The sequence below is a fragment of the Ochlerotatus camptorhynchus genome, unplaced genomic scaffold (assembly GCF_037179485.1).
Source record: "Ochlerotatus camptorhynchus isolate MF236.1 unplaced genomic scaffold, CSIRO-AGI_Acam_v1.1 ptg000182l, whole genome shotgun sequence".
Lineage (NCBI taxonomy): Eukaryota > Metazoa > Arthropoda > Insecta > Diptera > Culicidae > Ochlerotatus > Ochlerotatus camptorhynchus.
In genome coordinates, this window is record NW_027040672.1 from 1270982 (window position 1) to 1292178 (window position 21197).

General features: G+C 40.7%; 2 protein-coding genes across 3 annotated transcripts in view; both read left to right on the forward strand.

The window, feature by feature from the left end:
* The first annotated feature begins 5727 nt into the window (after positions 1–5727).
* The window catches only part of LOC135702038 (uncharacterized), a 225010-nt gene continuing 209540 nt past the window's right edge, over positions 5728–21197 (forward strand). For both annotated transcript variants that reach the window (XM_065223009.1, XM_065223010.1), the window contains exon 1: positions 5728–7220. The gene's annotated coding sequence lies outside the window, so the exon portion shown is untranslated. The remainder of the gene's footprint in view (positions 7221–21197) is intronic.
* LOC135701978 (large ribosomal subunit protein eL36-like) lies at positions 20577–20949 on the forward strand. Its single transcript, XM_065222922.1, has one exon. It carries the CDS (start codon positions 20618–20620, stop codon positions 20912–20914), a length of 297 nt encoding a protein of 98 aa, XP_065078994.1. The 5' UTR covers positions 20577–20617; the 3' UTR covers positions 20915–20949.

Below are 21197 nucleotides of genomic sequence, written 5' to 3' on the forward strand. Positions count from 1 at the left end.
TTGAAGCCGGATAAAAATCCAGCTGAAGCTTCTAGCTACCGTCCAATAAGTTTGCTTTCTTCAATAAGTAAACTTTTTGAAAAAATAATTTTGAATAGAATGATGCTTCACATCAATACGAACTCAATTTTTGCAGATGAGCAGTTTGGATTTCGCCATGGGCATTCAACTACTCATCAACTCTTGAGAGTTACCAATTTAATTCATTCAAACAAATCTGAAGGCCACTCAACTGGAGTTGCTCTTCTAGACATAGAAAAAGCATTCGACAGTGTTTGGCATGAAGGTTTGATTGCTAAATTGAAAAAGTTTAATTTTCCACTTTACATTATGAAATTAGTTCAAAATTATTTAACTGACAGAACTCTGCAGGTAAATTATCAAAATTCCAAATCTAATCGACTACCTGTTAGAGCAGGAGTTCCTCAGGGTAGCATTCTTGGGCCTATATTGTATAACATTTTCACTTCGGACCTCCCTGATTTGCCTCAGGGTTGCCACAAATCTTTGTTCGCTGATGACACAGGCATTTCCGCTAAAGGAAGAAGTCTTCGTGTTATTTGCAGCAGACTTCAGAAAAGTTTAGATATTTTCTCTTCTTATTTACAAAAATGGAAGATTTCTCCCAACGCTTCCAAAACTCAACTTATAATATTTCCACATAAGCCCAGGGCTTCCTTTTTGAAACCTAGTAGTAGTCACATAGTCACTATGAACGGAGTTCCAATTTCCTGATCAAACCAAGTGAAATATCTTGGATTAATACTTGACCATAAATTAACTTTTAAAGATCACATTGAGGGCATTAAAGCCAAATGTAACAAATATATAAAATGTTTGTATCCTCTTATTAACAGGAAATCCAAGCTTTGCCTGACGAATAAACTTCTAATATTTAAACAAGTTTTTAGACCGGCCATGCTTTACGCTGTGCCAATATGGTCTAGTTGTTGCACTACCAGGAAAAAAGCACTTCAAAGGATTCAGAACAAAATTCTGAAGATGATTTTGAAGTTGCCTCCCTGGTACAGTACTACCGAAGTACATAGAATTTCGAATGTTGAGACTTTAGCACAAATGTCCAACAAAATAATTAATAATTTCCGGCAAAAATCGTTACAATCCTCAATTGCAACGATTAATTCCCTTTATACTTAGATAAGATTTAGTTTTAGTTATTTAGTTTTAAGCTATCAATTGTTATACTGACATGCAGGTTTAAAAAACCTGTTTAAAATACTGAATTGCCAAGACAGGAACAATGTAAAAACACTTAGATATATATCATAACAATTAAGGCTGGTAAGTTACTGTAGTAACTGGAGCACCTAGGTTAAAAAAGAAATGTAATTTATTTTGAAGTTGGAACAAATAAAGAGTTAAAAAAAAAAAAAAAAAAAAAAAAAAAAAAAAAAAAAAAAAAAAAAAAAAAACGCCATCATGGGATATGGGAAACTTCCACCTACACGTTGATGGTGATGGTTTGTGTGGGCGGCCTTCGATTTGTGAGGAATGGGCTTTGGAACGGTTTGTTTACAAATGCTGATGATCTCTTTTCTATTTTTGATCCAGATTTTTGCTGAAGTCTTAAAGAGGAAAAAACGGGTTGAAAAATCGACCAAAAAGTTTAAGATCGCACCATTCCGTCAAATTTGCAGTTTGTTACCCGTTGTTAGGTCATTCCTCCTATAATTTATTTCACTTTAAAAGTCATCAATCGATTTTTAGGTACCAGGCTGTACGCAGTTTGACAATTTCAGGCGTACACTGCCTTACTCAAAACGTGACCACGGGCGCAATTTTATTTTTTTTCGCCTTGTACAAATTTTTTCATTGGCCCACAAGCTTACTTTTTGACCATTTCAATGAGAACCTCCTCTTAACAATATAACCATTGATCTTGAGATGTGATTTGAGTTGTCGGATTTTGGCCACTTTCTGGGCAGGAACATGATAGATTGTGGCTCATGTCAGATTTTGGCCACATCCAGAATGGTACCTGGAACACAGCGGCATGTTAACGTTAACTGGGGCCCAGGGCCAAACATATGTTGAGATCCATCGAATGCACCAAAGTCGATTTTAATAGTATTTGACCCTGTCCAACAATTCAACCAAACCAACTCTCCAACAATTAAAATCACGTCTTTCAGGTGATCAGAGTTATCCATAAATTCCTCTTGATTTTTTTAAGATATCAGAATGATTAGAAGATATTCAACTATCCGACCATTCAAATCTCTTCTCTCAAAAATTCCCTCATATCATTCCAGGTTTTCAACTGGTCAACAATTAAAATCACACTTCTGATAATCTCATATGGCACCATTATATTATAGTAAGGTATTCTGGAGATATCTTGCTATCCATCAATCCAAATCACATCTCTGATATTTTCTCGAATGATACCAGCTACGCAGCTGGTACGCAGCTGAAAATTAATGACGTTTCTACATGCTACGGGATAGGACACGGAATGCTAAAGAAATTACTTTTCTTTAGCATTTCTTGACCCATTACGCAGTTCAACAGAAATCGGTAAAGGAAAGATCGATTACATTAGTATCGTGATCGTCATGAAGGTGGTACATTCTGAAAGAAATTTCACTTTCCTTGCGGAATAATAGTCTGATCAATTATTCCGTTAGGTAATTTTAACGTTTGTTGTATACATGATGTTTTGAATGCATTTTAATGCCACAAAAACTAATAATTCTTGATTTTAAAATTTGACGACACAGTTTAGATTCGTTTTCCCTATATTTTATTCATTATACAAATGCAAATCATAACCAAATTTAATTTCATGTGATATATATTTTTCAGTATTCTAAAAGTAATAGCATTAATCTGGAAAAGATTGGATTGATCAGTACCGATCGAGGAAAAAATATAATAGTATTCTTTGGAACGATTGTTCAAAATGTAATACTAAAAACGTGAATTTCAGTAAAATTTTATAAAACTTCGTATATCTTAGTTGTTTGAATATATATGGCTTTTGTGTCCTCGGCAAGTTTTCATAAAATTTTACGTTCTACAACTTTGCCCAAGACAACAAACCTCTATCTTGTGAAATACAAAAGTTTGTATCGTTGCGCCATCTTTGCGGCCAAAATTTGAACTACTTATATCCACCAAATTGTAGACCTAATAATTTCAAGAAACTTCACTCAGGACATCAACTCAATTGGATGCAATCCCAGAGCGTTATATTTTTTTTTCGGCTAGATTCCTGGCATACTGAGCATTGATATTATTATTCCACTACCTTATTTGCTTATCCTTGACAGATACGCGTATTTTGTCTACAATGTGCAGACTTCTTCAGTGTCTTGTACTAATACTCGACTTATTAGTACAAGACACTGAAGAAGTCTGCACATTGTAGACGAAATAAGCGTATCTGTCAAGAATAAGCAAATAAGGTAGTGGAATTAAATGGAAATTACTAATCCATATCATAACGGACGAACATGAGGTGATTGAAAGGTGGAAGCAGCACTACGATGAACATCTGAACGGTGCAGAGGCCGAGGACCAAGGCGGCAGGAGGAATGGCTTCGTCGGTACAGCGGATGAGGGGGACATACCAGCTCCCACAATAGGTGAAGTTACGGATATTATCCGACAGCTTAAGAACAACAAAGCAGCTGGGAAAGATGGTATCGGAGCGGAACTTATCAAAATGGGCCCGAATAAGTTGGCCACTTGTCTGCACCGACTGATAGTCAGAATCTGGGATACAGAACAGCTACCGGAGGAGTGGAAAGAGGGAGTAATATGCCCAGTATATATATAAAAAAGGCGACAAACTAGAATGTGAGAACTATCGAGCGATCACTGTATCCAGAAAGTTGCGAAAGCTGGATGGGTACGATGGGCGGGATACGTTTTAAGAATGCCGGACAACGATACCGCAAAAATGGTTTTTGCCTCGAATCCGGCCGGTACAAGACGAAGAGGAGCACAGCGAGCAAGGTGGTTAGACCAAGTGGAGCAGGATCTTGGAAGTGTGGGACGGTCAAGAAATTGGAGACAAGCAGCCACGTACCGAGTGAATTGGCGTAACATTGTGATGCAGGTGCAATCTTGAGGGATGTCGGACCAGGATAAGTAAGTATGTTCTGTCAATAGATCTGTTCCCAAACTTGCTATGTTTGCATTTGCTGTAAGTTGCTGTAGGAATATAATATGGTGCAGAAAATACGGGAACATACTTTTGCTTTTTGCAGTACTGAATCTTACAAAAAAGCAAGTTCGGTAACAGACCGAATAACATTTGAAATAGACGACGGTTATGTTCGCTGGCCTTCATTATATTGATTGTCTTATCAAAAATTTACATGACTTCAGGGATGTTTAGTGATTTAGCTCTATTTAGTTTTATTCTCTTAGCCTGAAGTAACCTGTAATTATGGTGCTTCCGCTGGTGCTATTTCATAATTTGATGGCGCAATTAATTGTTGACACATTATGGCCTTGTCTGGATTTTCATAAAAACGAAATCACCTTTGAATTGAAATTCATCAGCTGGATGGAATAGTCCGCGGACCAGGTACCAGCACTTTTTTTTTCAAAGTAATCGCGAGCCCTACAAGACCGTGGGCTGTATTAGCCCCCGGGCCGTACGTTGGTCTGACTTAGCTGAACAACAACACTGAAGCTATGTGACATTTTGTTTTCCTTTTTTTTTCCTTTGTCAATATCAACATTTTCCATAACAGAATATAGGCAAGAGATCCAACGATTTTGTACATTATCGTTTATTTTCCGTTGACCTCTGATTCACAATCGAGTGTCCATCACGGGCACTAAGGAGGTGATTCCAAAACCTGGACCTTACATATCGAACCCATAGGCGATGCTTCCCTTCCGAAGGTGACCAGAGATTTTACGCCCCATAATATTTCAACGACCTCAATTTGGCTTGCCACTCAACTACCAGTGCCGACAAGTTCCAACGATTTGGGCCATCATAATGCAGATAATGTTAGTTTCACTATTAATCTAATTTTCTGTTATCAACCATTCCTAATTACCCGGATTATGTATTTGTTGTTTATGATTCTTAGCACTTGTCAGTTCTAGCTTTTCTATAGAATTCAAATGTCACTTGAAGATAGTGCTTCGATCTTTCCCTCCTAATCAATGATGGAATGCATGCTGCAATGCCACAGCCTCTCAGAGTGATCAACGCTTCACTTTTGAAGTCATTCAATTGCTCAATGTCTAATGGTTTTCAACCATCACACGAAAAGTCCTACAACGCAAAACCGGCATGGTGATATTGCGTCTCCAAAACATGCTGCGACTCCAACGGAAAACCCTGGCATCGCTGCTAGTAGCTGCTTATCTAGTTAATATCAGTTTGACCATTAGTGATCGTACATGCAGGGCAAGTCGCGTTGGGTGGCAGATACCTACTGTTAATGCCGTGAGAACTCCCAATTTCCCCGAGCATTATCACCGGCGGTGCTCTATGCTCGTTTTAGATTTCCACTCTTCCGCCGCCAGTACGCTCTTTTCTCGCACGCTCGCTCTTTCTCTCTGAATATCTTTGAGCGAAACCCCCCCATCTCGCAATGAGCACGCGTCTCCACAAGTGCTAGGCAGGGTAGACTTATACACTTGTGTGGTATTATCACCAACTCAGCATACGACCGAACCCGTTTTTTAGATTATAGGGAAAAATCTCTGGGAAGACGCACTCAGTTCGCGTTAGAATTTCGTACCATGAACAACCAAATTGTACTGATGAGTAGTTTTCATTCATGTCGTATTGACTACGACGACAACAGCAGAGACTAGGACTCACTCCCAAGTTTATAAGGTGAAAAATCGCGCGCGATTTGTGCATTCTTTTTCGGTTTAAATCTTTGTTTAAGTTTATGTTTAGTAGGGAAAGTGGCAAAAAAGTTTTGCTTTCTGTGATTTTGGTAAACACTAAACTGGAAGAAAGTGATAAGCGTTTGACTCTGTTTGGAGAAAAGGTAACCTGCACTACGGAGAAGGGCGGTGCTGTGCATGTCCCTGACGACGACCACGACGACGACGATGATGACGACGTCGTGTAGGAGTGGTGAATCGCAGTGAAAAGTGGCAGTGTATAGTCAGGTTTGACACATAAATATATGTATGTACTCTTTAGAGCACGGAGAGACACAACCGAAACAACAAATCTCGGCTGGTCGTGAAGAAAACATAATGTTTGTTTGTTAGTTTCCGTTGATTTTTTGTACGTATCGTAGTTTATCGAGTGAGTTGAGTTACTTGTTCATTGTTGAAGGGAAATTTGGAATTGTTAAAAATAAATATTTCGATTTCGAAGGAAGAGTGTAGTCTAGCAAAGAAAGCTATTTCGAAATATCCAAAGTGAAGATTGGTTGGTACATACTAGCTTCTGCTTCTGTGTGACGTCCTACTAGATGGATTAGGAAAATTTCAACCGAGAGGAAAGTTTCCTTGGTGAATGAGAAAAGTTTAAACGGAAAAAGTGGAAGCAACTCATGACAAAAGAAAAGTGAAAATTTGATGTAATACACTCGGTTTTCCATTTTTTTTTGTTTCACTGCTTTCGTATGTTTGAGCAGTGAAGTGGTGGGCAATCGTTTACGCGACGTGCTAGTGTGTTGGTGTGTACGTGCTGTTGGGTCGGAAAAGTTGGAAAAAGGATCATCAAAAGGAGCCGCTACGATTCGACATCGACACGCGCCCGTGTCTGTAGACGTGTGCCAAGTGTGCGACTCTCTCTTTCTCTGTGTGTGTTGGTGAATCGAATTTTCCGCGTTTGTCCTTTGTCGCCACTGCTCCATTTATCGTTCTCCTGTGTATGTGATGGTGAAAAATTGTAATTCAATGACAGTCCCCCTCTAGTACATAACAACGTCTCGGAAGGAGCGAGTCGTAAAAAACTACACTTGAAACGCACATCGAAACCCACCAGGATATTATCAAGTAGCCTTCGCCCAACTGTCGCCGTCATTAGCCACCGATCATCGCCTGCTACGTTGAAAATCGCGCATTGACAGCTGAGCAAACCTTGCCCTGCCCTAACCCCTTCTTTTTACTCCATATCCTGTGTAAGGTTTCGCGAGTAATTTCGCGCCTTTGCTTGTGTATGAGTTTGAACTGCGAGAGACAGACAGCGAGAGAAGGCTAAACGATCGCGTGCCACCATAGCGACGACAACAACAACGACGTCGTCTCATCTGTAACAGGTACGTTGACTGTCAACACACTAAACATGCCATCATTTGTATGCTTTATTTTCTCGAAAGTCACTCCACTATACTTAAGGTTGTATAATAACAGCGCTTGGCTCATTGCTCCTCGTTGCCGATTCGTGTGTTTATTGATTTTGTATTATGTTATGGCTTTCCATGCCTACTGACCAGCTATCCCTCTCTATGAACGCCTATTTATCTTAATGCACATATCCAATTTGTTTAGTTATCAATGGCTCTGAGGCCCATGGCTATTGTGCCCATTAGGACGTAGGTTTGCATATACTATGTACATACCTACCTACAGCGCATAAATAACAAAGTGTCAGTCAGTTTGCTATCACTTCAACTGAACTCTACAACCACCGCCATCGCCACCAACCACAACACATGCATGCTGATGGGCGATACGCCGATGGGATAGGATGGGATGACGGCGGCATTCTGATGGAAAGGAGCGCATTAGGCAAATTACTGATAATTACATTTAGTTTTAGCACTGCCTCTAGTAGGAGTTCCGTGATGCCATTCCTGGTTGGCTGGATGGGTAGAGCGAGCGACAAGCTGAGAGCATTGTGGTGTTTGTTTTTAATTCATTCGCGCTGCTTTGGCTCCGTATGTAGGTCAAGTAGATGATTGATTCGATTATGATTTGTTTATGGTCTTTGCTTCGGAGGAATCCTGCTAGTCCTGGGATTCAAGTATTTCTTGGTACACGGATTAAACCAAATCAAATGTAAGTTTCGTTCACTAAAATTCGCGAAAACGTAGGTTACTCCTAGAGTCCAGGACCTAGATTGAGTAAAATTTTCGTCGATTTTCCTCATATTAGAGCACACGGCGAATGAGAACGACCCAAATTTGAGTTTAGTTCACTCATAATCGCCAAAAGTGCAGGAACTCAGCGATGAGGAGTAAATTTTCCTCGGTGGAAAACCTCAAAAATCTGACGGAAAAAGAGAAAAATGAGCGAAAATTTTACTCAGTCTAGGAGTAGTACCAATGGACTGAGTGAATCAAATCTTTACTTTTCTCATATTCGGGAAGTTTTTCCTGGACAAACATGGAAAAACATGAGGCAAATTTACTCATCGCTGAGTTCCTGCACTTTATGTGATTCATGAGCTACCTAAACTCAAATTTAGGTCGTTCTCATGCAGATGCCATGCCGTGCAGATTTTAGAGGAAAAGCGAGGAAACCTTTATTCGGTCTGAGTAACCTGCGTTTTAGCGATGTTGAGTGAAAACCCACTAATTTTGAGTCGATCTCATCGGCCGTGCAGCATCGCAATTTGATAATGTAAAACAGATAGAGACGGAGTTCCACCTTGAATGTAGGACGTTTGGACAGATGTTCACTTCAGTCCTAAACAATGTCATCAAAGAATGATTTTTAGAAAATCGTATGAGCTTTCATATTGCGCATTTTGCACCAAAGTGGACTCCTGCACTGAAAATAATCCCTCAGATTTTTCGCTCTGGCCAGGAAAAAGAAATTAATAGTATTGAATATGATTAAGCACTGAATATCATATCTTCGTACTACCGCTAAAAGCACTTTGATAATAATTTAATTTTTTTCCGACCTGAGCGAAATATTGAGGGGTTATTTTCAGCGCAGGAGTCTACTTTGGTGCAAAACTTACGTTACTTACTTATGTATCCTGCACACTCCTAGTGGTGCCATCAGATCAGGCCCAGGTTAGATTTCTGTCGATTTCCTTTATTTCCTTGCGCTACCGCCATGAGCCCTTGGGTCTGCCTCGGTTGTGATGTCCTGCCGAGTTCCAATCCAGCGCTTGCTTGCATTTTTCACGAAAAAATCAAAACGAATGTTCAGCTAGAACTTCGTACAATTTTGTACACAGTTACTTTTGGACGTTTTTGACTTTTGTTCATAAAACAGTAATTTTGTAGGTAAATTTTCGAATGAAAATCGAGAAACATGTAATTTGTTCTGGGCTTAAATAAAAACAACATCAAGTTCAACCGATTGTCCCATGTTGAAATCCTACGCATAACTGACCCACAAAGATTTTCTTTACTTAATCTATCATTAACGAATCGATTTGAGTCAACGAATGATTGAAACAGGATTTATATGATCAAAAGAAACGGTATGAGCCATTTTGGGAAGTAGATGTTTTATTTTATGTTGAAAAATATTAAGAGAAACGGGAATAAATAACAAAAAACCAGGTCAGAGATCTAGTTTCAAACAATGCACAGTGGTACAGAATGCAGATTTAGGTGGAATGATATGTTTTGAGTCTGAAATTGAAAGTTTAGACTAAAAGTCTCTTCTACAAAGTTGTTCCTTATAGTTAGGCCCTCATTTTTATGACAATGAATTCTAGGGTGGTTCCTATTATCATTAAAATCAAAAATCTAACTTTTTTGTTTGAATAAATTAAGGTATACATTCTTGGGCAAAGTTATAGCTGAGCTAATTTCAAGCAACTTTGTTGAAAATAACTTTTTTGTATCTCTTAAATTGGCTGATTTAGAGCTATTTTCTTGAATTAAGTTAGGGTGGCTCTTAAAAAAACAGTTTTTTTGCTCTATTTTTCTTATTTCGAATTTTTCAGCAAAGGTGTCTTCAGATAACTTTTAGATCTTAAGAAGGCACAAACGTCAGGATGGTCTTCAAATTAGGGAATTTTTAAAACTAACTTTTTTGTTTTACAAAATATAAACATGTGTTGTTCAAAAAAGTTGTAGTTAAGTTACTTGCAAGCAACTTTGTCGAAGAAAATTTTTTTCTATCTCTTAACGTTCTCATTTTATAGTAATTTTTCGGAGTTGACTTAGGGTGTTCCTGGAAAAAATAGTTTTGTAGCAATAACTTTTTTATTTGAAATTTATCATGAAAGTCATCTTCTAGAGACTTTTAAAACTCTTTAAGGCGAATGTTTTATAGCTGGATTTGTTGCCTGTATCTCTTCTAATAAAAAAGATATACTCAAATATAGTAAAAAATATGAATAAATTCAAATTGATTTTATACGAGTTTAAAAAATAACATACCTCCAATTTTTTCATAATATTGAGAATAACATACGCCCTTTCAAATGCTGCAAAAAAACTTTTTTTTTGTTTGCCCCAACCAGAGATATTAACATTTGAAAACTGCATATTTTTAGTATAAAAACTTCAATAACTCTTGATCGGCGAAAGGTATTGACAAGCTTTGTGCAGCAAAAAATTGCGCCTTCTTAAGATCTAAATGTTATCTCAAGACGCTTTTGCTGAGAAATTCGAAATAAGAAAACGAGAGCAAAAAAACTGTTTTTTTAAGAGCCACCCTAACTCAATTCAAGAAAATAGCTCTAAATCGGCCAATTTAAGAGATACAAAAAAGTTATTTTCAACAAAGTTGCTTGAAATCAGCTTAGCTATAACTTTGCCGAAAAATGTATACCTTAATTTATTCAAACAAAAAAGTTAGATTTTTGATTTTAATGATAATAGGAACCACCCTAGAATTCATTGTCATAAAAATGAGGGCCTAACTATAAGGAACAACTTTGTAGAAGAGATTTTTAGTCTAAAGTTTCAATTTCAGGCTCAAAACATATCATTCCACCTAAATCTGCATTCTGGACCACTGTGCAATGCATTATTAGACACTTACGTAGAAATATGCCACCCCACACTCCCCCTATCATGTCTACGTGTTTTAAGAAAAGCCTCTAAAATAATGTATCAATAAGTAGCATAAAGGTCAACTCCGTACGTTAGAAATTCTTACTATACATATTAATTCTTTCAACGTATTTCTTGAAATCCTCGAAGTCCACGATCGACGATCGTGTAACGTATTGATCTTATGTCCACAGCATGTCAGCCACCATAAATCTAATCTCCTTTAGGCCTACATTCATATTGCTAAAGAGTAGAACAAGATGCTTAGACGTTTTTGTTCTACACAGACCATTCGTCGTTAGTTGCTCGAAATGCCCATACATTTAATGACTTTATAGAACTAGCAAACGACGATTACAGCAATGTCAACACACTGATTATTGGTATCATTTAATGATGCGAACCTATGTAAACTATTCAGAAACTTCCAAAACTTCGCGGAGGACGCATGCACGAGTAAAGACATCAAACGCAACGTGGCCATCAAAGCAACACGGAAAGTAACAGTTCCTAGTGGGACTGATATGCGTAGAGTTTCCTGCTCCATAGCAAATTTCTTGGCATAACAGTCCCACTAAATATTGTTCGTATAAAAAGAGGTTTAACTCTTTTCATTGAAGGTAATTTTTGTAGTTTTCACTAAAACATATTGATTCTGTTGAAATGAGCAGAAGCCGGCGCCGGTGGTGTAGTGGAAAGCGTGACTGCTTTCTAATACCCCAATGGGTCTGGGTTCAATCCCAGCCGAGGTCGGTGGGATTTTTCTGAGGCAAAAAAATCTCTGGTCACGTCTTCCTTCGGAAGGGAAGTAAAGCCGTTGGTTCCGGCCCATTTGTTGTTGAATGGGTGCGATATCCTACGCAGGTGTGGAAGCCTTCCTGCACATTCGATTGCTGTCAATGGATGGCAATCGATGTCCGTCGGTGATTGGCACTAGATTGCGGAACAGAGACCGACGTTAAATAAAGGACAGGAAATGAGCAGAAATAATTCGAAACATCATTCGCAATTTTCTCAGATGCAACTTTTATAACATGGGACAGATATACGTAGAACGGCAGTACATTTCATACAATACACTCGGGTGTATCAATGTTCACAATAATATTCGCAGATGTTTGTGCACGGGTAAATTGAACACGGGTTTGGGACCATTTGGGATAATAACGTGTGGAATAATGTTATAAATTTGTAATCGATAGTTCAACGTTCCATGCACCGATTTTTTAACCATCACGAGAAAAAATAAATAAATAAAATTACATAAAAACACGGCAGGTCGGGATTTGTACCATCAATCTTGTGACCATCAGGCGTGCGTGTTGCACACTCGTCTAATGCGCGGGTAATGAAAAGGTTAAAGACATATAAGAAGCGCTCAAAGTAGGTAACGGAACTTATTCGTCTGCCCTTTATCGAATACAACAAATCAAGAAGACTGGCTACTTTGCCAAAATTCAAGCGACATATACAGTAGCGCTGCGCTTGAGTGAAGGTGGAAGCAACGCATAGAAAAATGAGCAAATACACAAACCCTTCGTCTGAGGATGTAATCTTTGCTATCAAATTCGTTCGAAGCATTTACCTTTGAGCGGCAGATGACGCGATTTGCCAGTCTTCTTGATTTGTTGTCTTCGCCTTTATGCTAGCCATATGAGTACAAGCACATGTACAACATTAGGGTGGGGCTTATTTTTCAAAATCGTTCGGGGACATGTTTTCCCATGTGGCTCAAAAAAGCTCAATATTTGATATGTTACTTAATTAGTCCCAGTAATAATTTTGATTACTGGGACTAATTAAGTAACATATCGCAAATTGAGTTTTATTCGTTGAAATTTTGAGGTGGTGCCAGGGGTCTAAGTCCTAAATATCGAACGATGAAATTTTCCAAATTTAACATGTTTCTATAAGTAAACACGTGATTTTGTTACCCTAAAGAGGAAAATTTTGTCCAGTTTGCGATATCTTCACTGGATCTCGAGATATATGGCATAGCGATGTTCCCGCATATGGACTTCCGCTTGCATATTGATCTATCGCAATCAGCATCCTTGCGGTGATAGATGCAGCGTGAGTAAATGTGAGAATGAACGAGAATGAGAGAGAAAGAGAAAGAAAGAGAAAACGGGGGAGGGAAATAAAGGTAAACGCTTTCTAAATATATATTCACGAAAAAAGAGTTACGAAATAATTTGGGAATAGATATAAATTTACCACCGTAATTTTGCAATTTTGCATGGGAAATGTGGTTGTAGTAGCCTGTATATCCACCGAGTTGGGGAGAATATCGTGTTAAAGAGAATGAGACTTGATTATATTTGTAATGTGATCTGATTTCAACGTAAAATATTTATTGATTCATAAAATTAACTGCTCATGAAGACACTACGATCAGCACTCAGTGTGGTCGAACGCAAGTATTCTTTTCTCCCGTGTTTTCGCAAGTTTTTTTCTCGCGCGTTGTCGAACGTTTTTTCGTTCAACCCAAGCATGGGTAAAACGGGCCCAAGCGGTAGCCAGAAGCAAGGCGGCAAGCGGCCGGTCGATAACAATGTCGATGCCAGACATACGAAGCGGGTGCTAGCCCTCAACCAGTTCTCGCTGCTCCAGGAGGATGATGGCGAAAGGCGTGAAAGCGTTGAGAAAAAGGAGAAGTTGCCTCCTTTCTATGTCAAGGGACAGCCACGCGAGCTGCTTGACAATCTGAATGTGCTAGTCCGTAAAGGACTACGGGCCGAATTCCGTCTCTGCGCTGATGGCGTGAAAATCACCGTCCCCTCGGTGGAACATTATAAATCCGTGGCGAAGACACTGCAACTCTGGAAGGTGGAATATTTCACCCACAACGTGCAGTCGACGAAGCCCTTCAAGGTCATTTTACGCGGGCTGCACGAGCTGGATGTTTCGATTGTGGAAGAAGAGCTGAAACGCAACAACCTTCAACCCGTGAAGGTTTTCGTGATCAAACGGCACAACGAGGCGATCAAGTATCGGGATCAACAGTACCTGGTGCATTTGGTTGGTGGATCCACAAACATGAGGCAGCTTCAAAGCATCCGAACGCTGCTCAGTGTCGTCGTCGAGTGGGAGCGGTACAAGCCGGTCCACCACCGTGAAGTGACGCAGTGTACCAGCTGCTTGAATTTCGGACATGGCGCGCGCAACTGCCATATGAAGTCGCGTTGCTCCAAATGCGGCCAACAACATGTCACTGCCCAATGCATCGTAGACATGAAGGACAAGTAGCCAACCTGTGTCAACTGCGGGAATGCCCACACATCGACCAGTCGATCGTGTCCCAAGCGGGCTGAATTCATCGCACTGCGGAAGAAAGCAAGCCAGCCGAGACAGCAGAAAAAGAAGCAACTACCCGGAATCGATCTGGAAAATGATTTTCCACCACTTCCTCCAACCGAAGGACGCGCACCAAAGCTTCCTCCCCTTCCGCTGCCCAGAAGGCAGTATAGGAATTCGACGCAAGCCGAACCAAGCAGCACTCCTCCAGGATTCTGGGGAACCCAGCCTGGCGCTGTACCATTGGTCCCTCCAACCGATGGTCTGACGCATGTAATCAGTCATCTGACAACGCTTGTCAGTGAAATGCAAAAAATGATGGTGCAAATGATGCACTTCATGACGAACTTTCACGTTCACCATCAACGCCCTTAATTGGAACGCCCATTCAGTGGCGAGAAAACAGCCGGAAATCGTAGATTTCCTGCGCCAACATAACATCGATGTCGCATTTCTAACCGAGACGTATCTCAAGCCGGAGGTCAACTTTAGCCTGCCAAATCACACAATTGCTAGACTGGACCAAGTTCGAGCACAGAGGAGTGGTGGCGTTGCCATTGCCATCAGGAGAGGACTGGAGTACAGGATGCTGCCTGACATTCGTCTATCGTTCGTGGAAGCCATTGGAGTCGAGCTGGCATCGCCGGATGGTCTCATCACACTCATTGCCATCTACTGTCCTGCCCAATGTAAGGAGTCAGATGGAACAATCGATCGTCTCAAGAATGACATCCAGAAGTTGACTCGTCGGAAGGGTAAGTTTATCCTCGCCGGTGATCTCAACGCACGCCACTCGCTGTGGGGCAATGCAAGAAGTAACAAGAATGGAGCAGTGCTGGCCACGAACCTGCAGGCGAGACACTACGTGGTCCTCCATCCGGACTCGCCTACCTTCTACTCACCAGCCGGTGTCAGATCCACCCTCGACATCGTTCTCACCAACATGGCGGATGGTTGCTCTAAGCCCCGTGCCATTACCGATCTGTCATCCGACCACCTACCGGTGGTTTTCGAGATGAATCAAACCATCAACCAACGTCAGCAGCATCGTAGGCGAAACTATCATCGAGCGAACTGGCTTCAACTCCAGCGGTTTATGGAGGATCGAGTGGTCGAAAATCCTGCGTTAACGACGACGGAAGAAATCGACGGCGTGCTGCAAGCGCTCTCTGATGACATAGGCGAAGCGGAACAACGGTTCATCCCAACAACCCCGGTGACATGTAAGTTTACCAACCTTGATGATGAGACCAAGCGTATAATATCTCTTAGGAATTGTGTAGGGAGGCAGTTCCAAAGAACGCAAAACGTTAGTAGGAAAGTTTTATATAACAAATTAAACAAAATTATTGCCATTAGGGTACAAAAACTTAGGAACAGGCAGTTTGTAAAAGACCTTAGTAGTTTACCAAATTACTCTAGGCCTTTCTGGCGTTTAATAAAAGTGCTTAAAAACAAACCAAATCCCATGCCGCCTCTTAGAGTTGATAATGAGGTTCACATAACAGCCGTCGAAAAGGCGAACTCCATTTCTCAACATTTTATGGCTTCGCATAATCTGGGTCGAGATATTGTCAGCCCGATGGAGGGTCTGGTGCTTGAGAGCGTCTACCAGCTAGCTACTGAGCCTAGCGAGCTTCCGGCGGACCGGAAAATCACACTTGATGAGCTGGTGAACACCATCAAGTCGAGGAAGAACATGAAGGCACCGGGTTTCGCCGGACTCTTCAACATTGTCCTGAAGAATTTGGGACCGAAAGCGCATACTCTTCTGGTGGACGTCTTCAATCGCTGTCTGGATCTTGGACACTTCCCAGTTACCTGGGAACGGTCCAAGGTGGTACCGATAACGAAGCCGGGAAAGGATCCTACCAACCCGTCAAGCTACCGTCCGATCAGTTTGCTTTCCTCGCTTAGCAAGTTGTTCGAAAAACTCATTTACGCCAGACTCCTCGAGCACACCGAGGCGAACGACATCCTACTGGACGAGCAATTTGGATTCTGACGAGGTAACTCGACAGTGGACCAACTCAAGCGGGTCTCAAACCTCATCAATCAGGCGAAGTCGGTCTTGAAGACAACGGTCATGGCGATACTGGACATCGAAAAGGCATTCGATAACGTGTACGATGGCTTGGTGCACAAGCTTCTGCAATTTTGTTTCCCCATCTACCTGGTGAAGATCATCTCAGACTACCTCGACGGCAGGACGTCTCAAGTATGCGTAGGCAGTGCTCTCACGGAACCGTATGATGTACCCGCTGGTGTCCCTCAAGGAAGCATCCTGGGACCCATATTGTACAATCTGTACACATCGGACATACCGACACTGCCGCAAGGTGGAACACTGTCGCTGTTTGCTGACGATTCGGCAATCAGCTACAAGGGACGAGTAATGCGCACTCTCGTATCGAAGCTCCAAAACGGATTTGATGCCTACACCATATATCTCACTGACTTGAAGATATGTGTGAACGCGGCCAAAACGCAAACCATTGTGTTTCCGCATAGCAACACCGACCGGCTCAAACCGTCATCAAAGATAAAGGTTCTGAACGCTGAAACTGAGTGGTCACCCGAGGTACGCTACCTTGGCCTGATTCTCGACAGTAAGCTCCTCTTCCGGTCGCTCGTAGAAGACCGAGTCAAAAAAGGCACCATCATGCTGAAACGTCTGTATCCGATCATCAACCGTCGCTCGAAAGCATCCACCGTCAACAAGCTGGCTGTCTACAGGCAGATTGTTGCGCCTATGCTGAAGTATGGGTCTCCGGTATGGAAGGGTTGTGCTAAAACACATCGGAAGAAGCTCCAAGTCCTGCAGAACAAGTTCCTGAAGATGATTCTGAATCTGCCTCCGCGCACACGGATAGCCGACGTTCATCGGCTGGCAAATCTCGATCAAATCGACCAGAGAATGACTGCGCTCGCCAGTAGGCACCAAACTAGGACTCTAAATTCAGAGTACGAAAAAATTAGAAATCTTTACCCATAATTTTGTAAATAGTTGGTTTAGTTAGGATTTAATGTAGTTAGGTAGGAAATTTAAAATTTAAAATAGAACAAATGTTCACAATGTAAAATGATAAATACCAATAAGCAAAAATTAGCCAATGGCTTTCAATAATTTTAGGAAAGAATGAATAACTAATGTTGATCACTTACATTGTAAAACTATGGTAAAACAAAACAACTGAATAAAAATAAATTTAATGTAAAAAAATAAATAAAAATAACTGCTCATGAACAACACAGTTCGAAAAAGTAGTATAAATTTCTGTTCAGTATGATGCACATAAATGGAGCGTCACATATCATATAAGATTACATTATATATCATGTAAAGTTCTGAGACATTTCATGCAATTTAGAAAATATTGTATACAAAAGCCCATTGTTGTAAACAACATTGTTTACAAGTTGCTCGGTTGCGTGAAATGAAATACAAGTTTACGTGAATGAATGTTTATATCACTATTAAAATTCATATTTTTTATCTGTGTAGTCCCAATAATCATTTGCCACATGGGAAAACATGTCCCCGAACGATTTTGAAAAATAAGCCCCACCCTATGTTGCGTCCTTTCTTCTGAGGTTGTAATATTTGCTATCAAATTCGTTCGAAGCATTTACCTTTGCACGGCAGATGACGTGACTGTGCCGGTTTCATAGCGGTCGTATGAGAACATGGAAGAGTTGCCAGTTAGTTGTTATGTCGATGAGTTGATATGTAGTTTTCGTTAATAGGCAAATCCAATAGAAATAAGCGATTGTTTCAGCCTCTGGCGGTGTATAGAGGAACCCTGAAAAGAGTTATGAGGGTGGAAATGTTCACCGTGAAGCATAGGAAGAGGACAATATTTTCACTTTTCTTGATTAATTTATTGAAATCATCATCCGCGTGGAATAGTTTGTTTTCTGTATCGGTTTTGCAGTGATCCAGCTGGTGCTTCCATATCCATATATGTTTGATGAAAAAAATTAAGATTTATATATATAATTGTACCAACGGTTATGATCTTCCGGATTTGTGTGGTTATTTCAGCTGTAAATTAGTTCAGATCTGCAGATAATCGAAAAATAAGACCACTCCCGTTAGAATTTTGCAAGTTGTGCAATAAAATGTACATTATTTTAAGTTTGGAAAATCGTCATTATGAAGTGAGCACATGGAAAAATGACATTTCCTCTCAAAATTGGCTAGCGCACTCTACATTGGTGGTGTGGTCATGTGGTATTCGGTCATTGCGAGAATGTTTATGTACCACTTCAATACTTGACGCGTTTGACCACAAACGTTTGGTCGTTGGGTACATTATTGCCATTTCAGGGAAAATAATTCGATGCAACTGACAGCCACAGCGTGCTATTAAAGCTGATAATCTGACGCCAAATTCTAATTTTTCTAATCAAAGACCTTTATGCTGGCGAGCTATATGTTATTTGGAACGAGGGTGACGCGCTTGGCATAGATGCCCTAATAAAATTGTTATGGTTATTTTGCTTAACGACGTGGTCCGGGTATCATCCAAACCATTTGTAGAATAGTTGTATGATTTGTGTTATAATTCGTTTATGGTTTTTTTATTAGGGTGGCCCACAGCGGCTCACGACGGTTCACAGCGGTTGGCAGTCTAGATCAACCTGGTCTATACAAGGTGTGGAGGTCTAGCCCTGACGTTGATTTGTTTTCTTTTTATGATAACCCCTTACTTGAAAACAGGCAAAAACTCACAAACAGGCTGCTTTTTCATGGTATACAGTGTCAATAATCAATTAATTATCTCAACATTTAGTGGCAGACCATTCATAAATTTTGGTAACATACACACTTAGATTTTTTCGCCGAGATGGGCACCACCGAGCAGCTCGGCATTTTATTTTACTGGATCTCAGTGAAAAACTTGCCGAGATTCATCTAACAAACGGGAATTTTGCCGAGATCTCAGCTAACAAACATATTTTTTGCTGAATTTCCAGCAAAATAAAATGCCGAGCTGCTCGGTGGTGCCCATCTCGGCAAAAAAATCTAAGTGTGTACATGGTGATTGAATGAGCACCGTTCAGTGAGACCGCATGGAATTCGATTTTTAAATCTGTGTTAGGATAAGTGCTTTTTGCAGGCAATCGGTGATAATTTTGATCACCATTGCAACAGTTGGACATTTGTGTAATTATCAATGGTGACCTATTGAAAATTAATAAAGGGTTCATTTTAGCAGATTGGTAGATAAATTTCCAACAGATTGACAGAGTTACATTTGGTCAAAACCTGACCTCTTTTCGTAATGCAGTCGATTTTGGTTTTTTGAAATTGCACCCCCAATATGTTGCCGAAAGACGAAATTAATAATCTACCTAGCTACGAATAACTTAACCTAATTAGATAGATGGCATATGATCTGATGATTTGATCTCAGACAGGCGTCTCTGAGCCTTTCGAGGATAAACGTACTCTAGATCAGCCTCTCAGAAGATCAGGTGGTGAATCTCAGAATTTCGAGTCCACGGGGACTGTTCGAAGATCATCCTAAGGGATTTGTTCTGGATCCTATGGATGGTGCTCGGCGCAGCTCTCGCAGATGGGCGTTCCATACTCAATGGCGGGGAGGATGATTTGCTTGTGGACGGCAAGCGTGTTTTTAAGATCAAGATCAAGATGTTGCACTTGGTGGATGTTTTGTCCACATTGGAACGGCGTAGTATCTTGCTATCAAGGGTGAGACCAAAGTAGACGACTTCACTCGACCATTCAATGGGAATATTATCCAGGTGGACCTTTAAGTTACCAGGCGGGGCAATCCGAGGTGAATTGGAGTGCTGATTTTTTTTTTCCTCTATTCGAGACCTAACACCACTGCGACCAGTAATTTGATCTATTGTTGTATATCCCGTGCCCTTAGTATAATGCATATCGTATTACTACATCACTATTCAAAAATGATGAAGTATTCGATCTGTTTTACAGTTGTCATTCTTGCATTTATTGCAAGGATCCGACTCTAATTGAAAGGTCCCGCTACTTATACCCTTCGGAGTGTTGAAACACCCTCCAAAGGCGCGCCCCTTTGTCAGTCAAAATTGGATTCCTTAGCAACAAAATTAAGGAATGACACCGATAATGACGATGCATCAGAACCCTAGTCTTAATCACTTCAAACTAGGGAACAATGAATAGAAGATTAGGAATCACATAGATGAAGACCAACTAACTCATTTTGCTCTTATTTCAAGATCATCCTCGGTGGACAAAACCGAGTCTTGTCACTATCAACAAGGAATAAAAAAGTAGCAAGGACTAAGATGTGTTCCTTTGATTACTGAAAAATTCTGTTTCCATAGTTTGAAGTAGTCAAGACTAGGAATCGGTGGTAGATCTTATATCCCGTAACGTACCACGAAAAGGTGATCTATCCTTTTCCGGCTGTCATTTACACCGAGGAGGAAACATGGCTCCCCGATATGAAATCTGTGTCGGTCTGAACAAAGGCCACAAGACCACCAAGCTGAAGCAGCTGCAGTACCGTGGCGATCGTAAAGTCAAGGGAATCCGCCCGTCTCGCACCAAGGGTATCCAAACCAAACACACCAAGTTCGTGCGCGGTCTGGTCCGTGAGATTGTCGGCCATGCACCGTACGAGAAGCGAGGCATGAAGCGTCGCCTTGGTACGCACATCCGTGCCAAGAGGAAGCGTGAGGAACTTTCCAACATCCTGGCCCATATGCGTAAGGCCGCCCACAAGTAAGCCAGTTCTTGTGTGTGTAAGGAACTGTTTTGTTCTGCTGTAATTAAAGGATTAGTTACATAAAAAAAACCTTCTGTGAAGAAAAGTACCCGTAAATATAACACAATACCCACGTTACGGGGAGAGTGCGGAAATAGTATGGTCTGTGCTTTAGCAGCATTGATACAAATCTTCCAGCTTTTGAAATAGTTGGACAGAACATCCAGGCCTGATAGGAGTTTTCTCGTCAGAGCACGGATCATTCGACCCTTATAGATGATGGCAGTGTCATCCGCAAATATTG

Excerpts from the sequence above, each read along its gene's own strand:
- LOC135701978 (XM_065222922.1), top strand. The coding sequence starts at position 20,618 with ATGGCTCCCCGATATGAAATCTGTGTCGGTCTGAACAAAGGCCACAAG.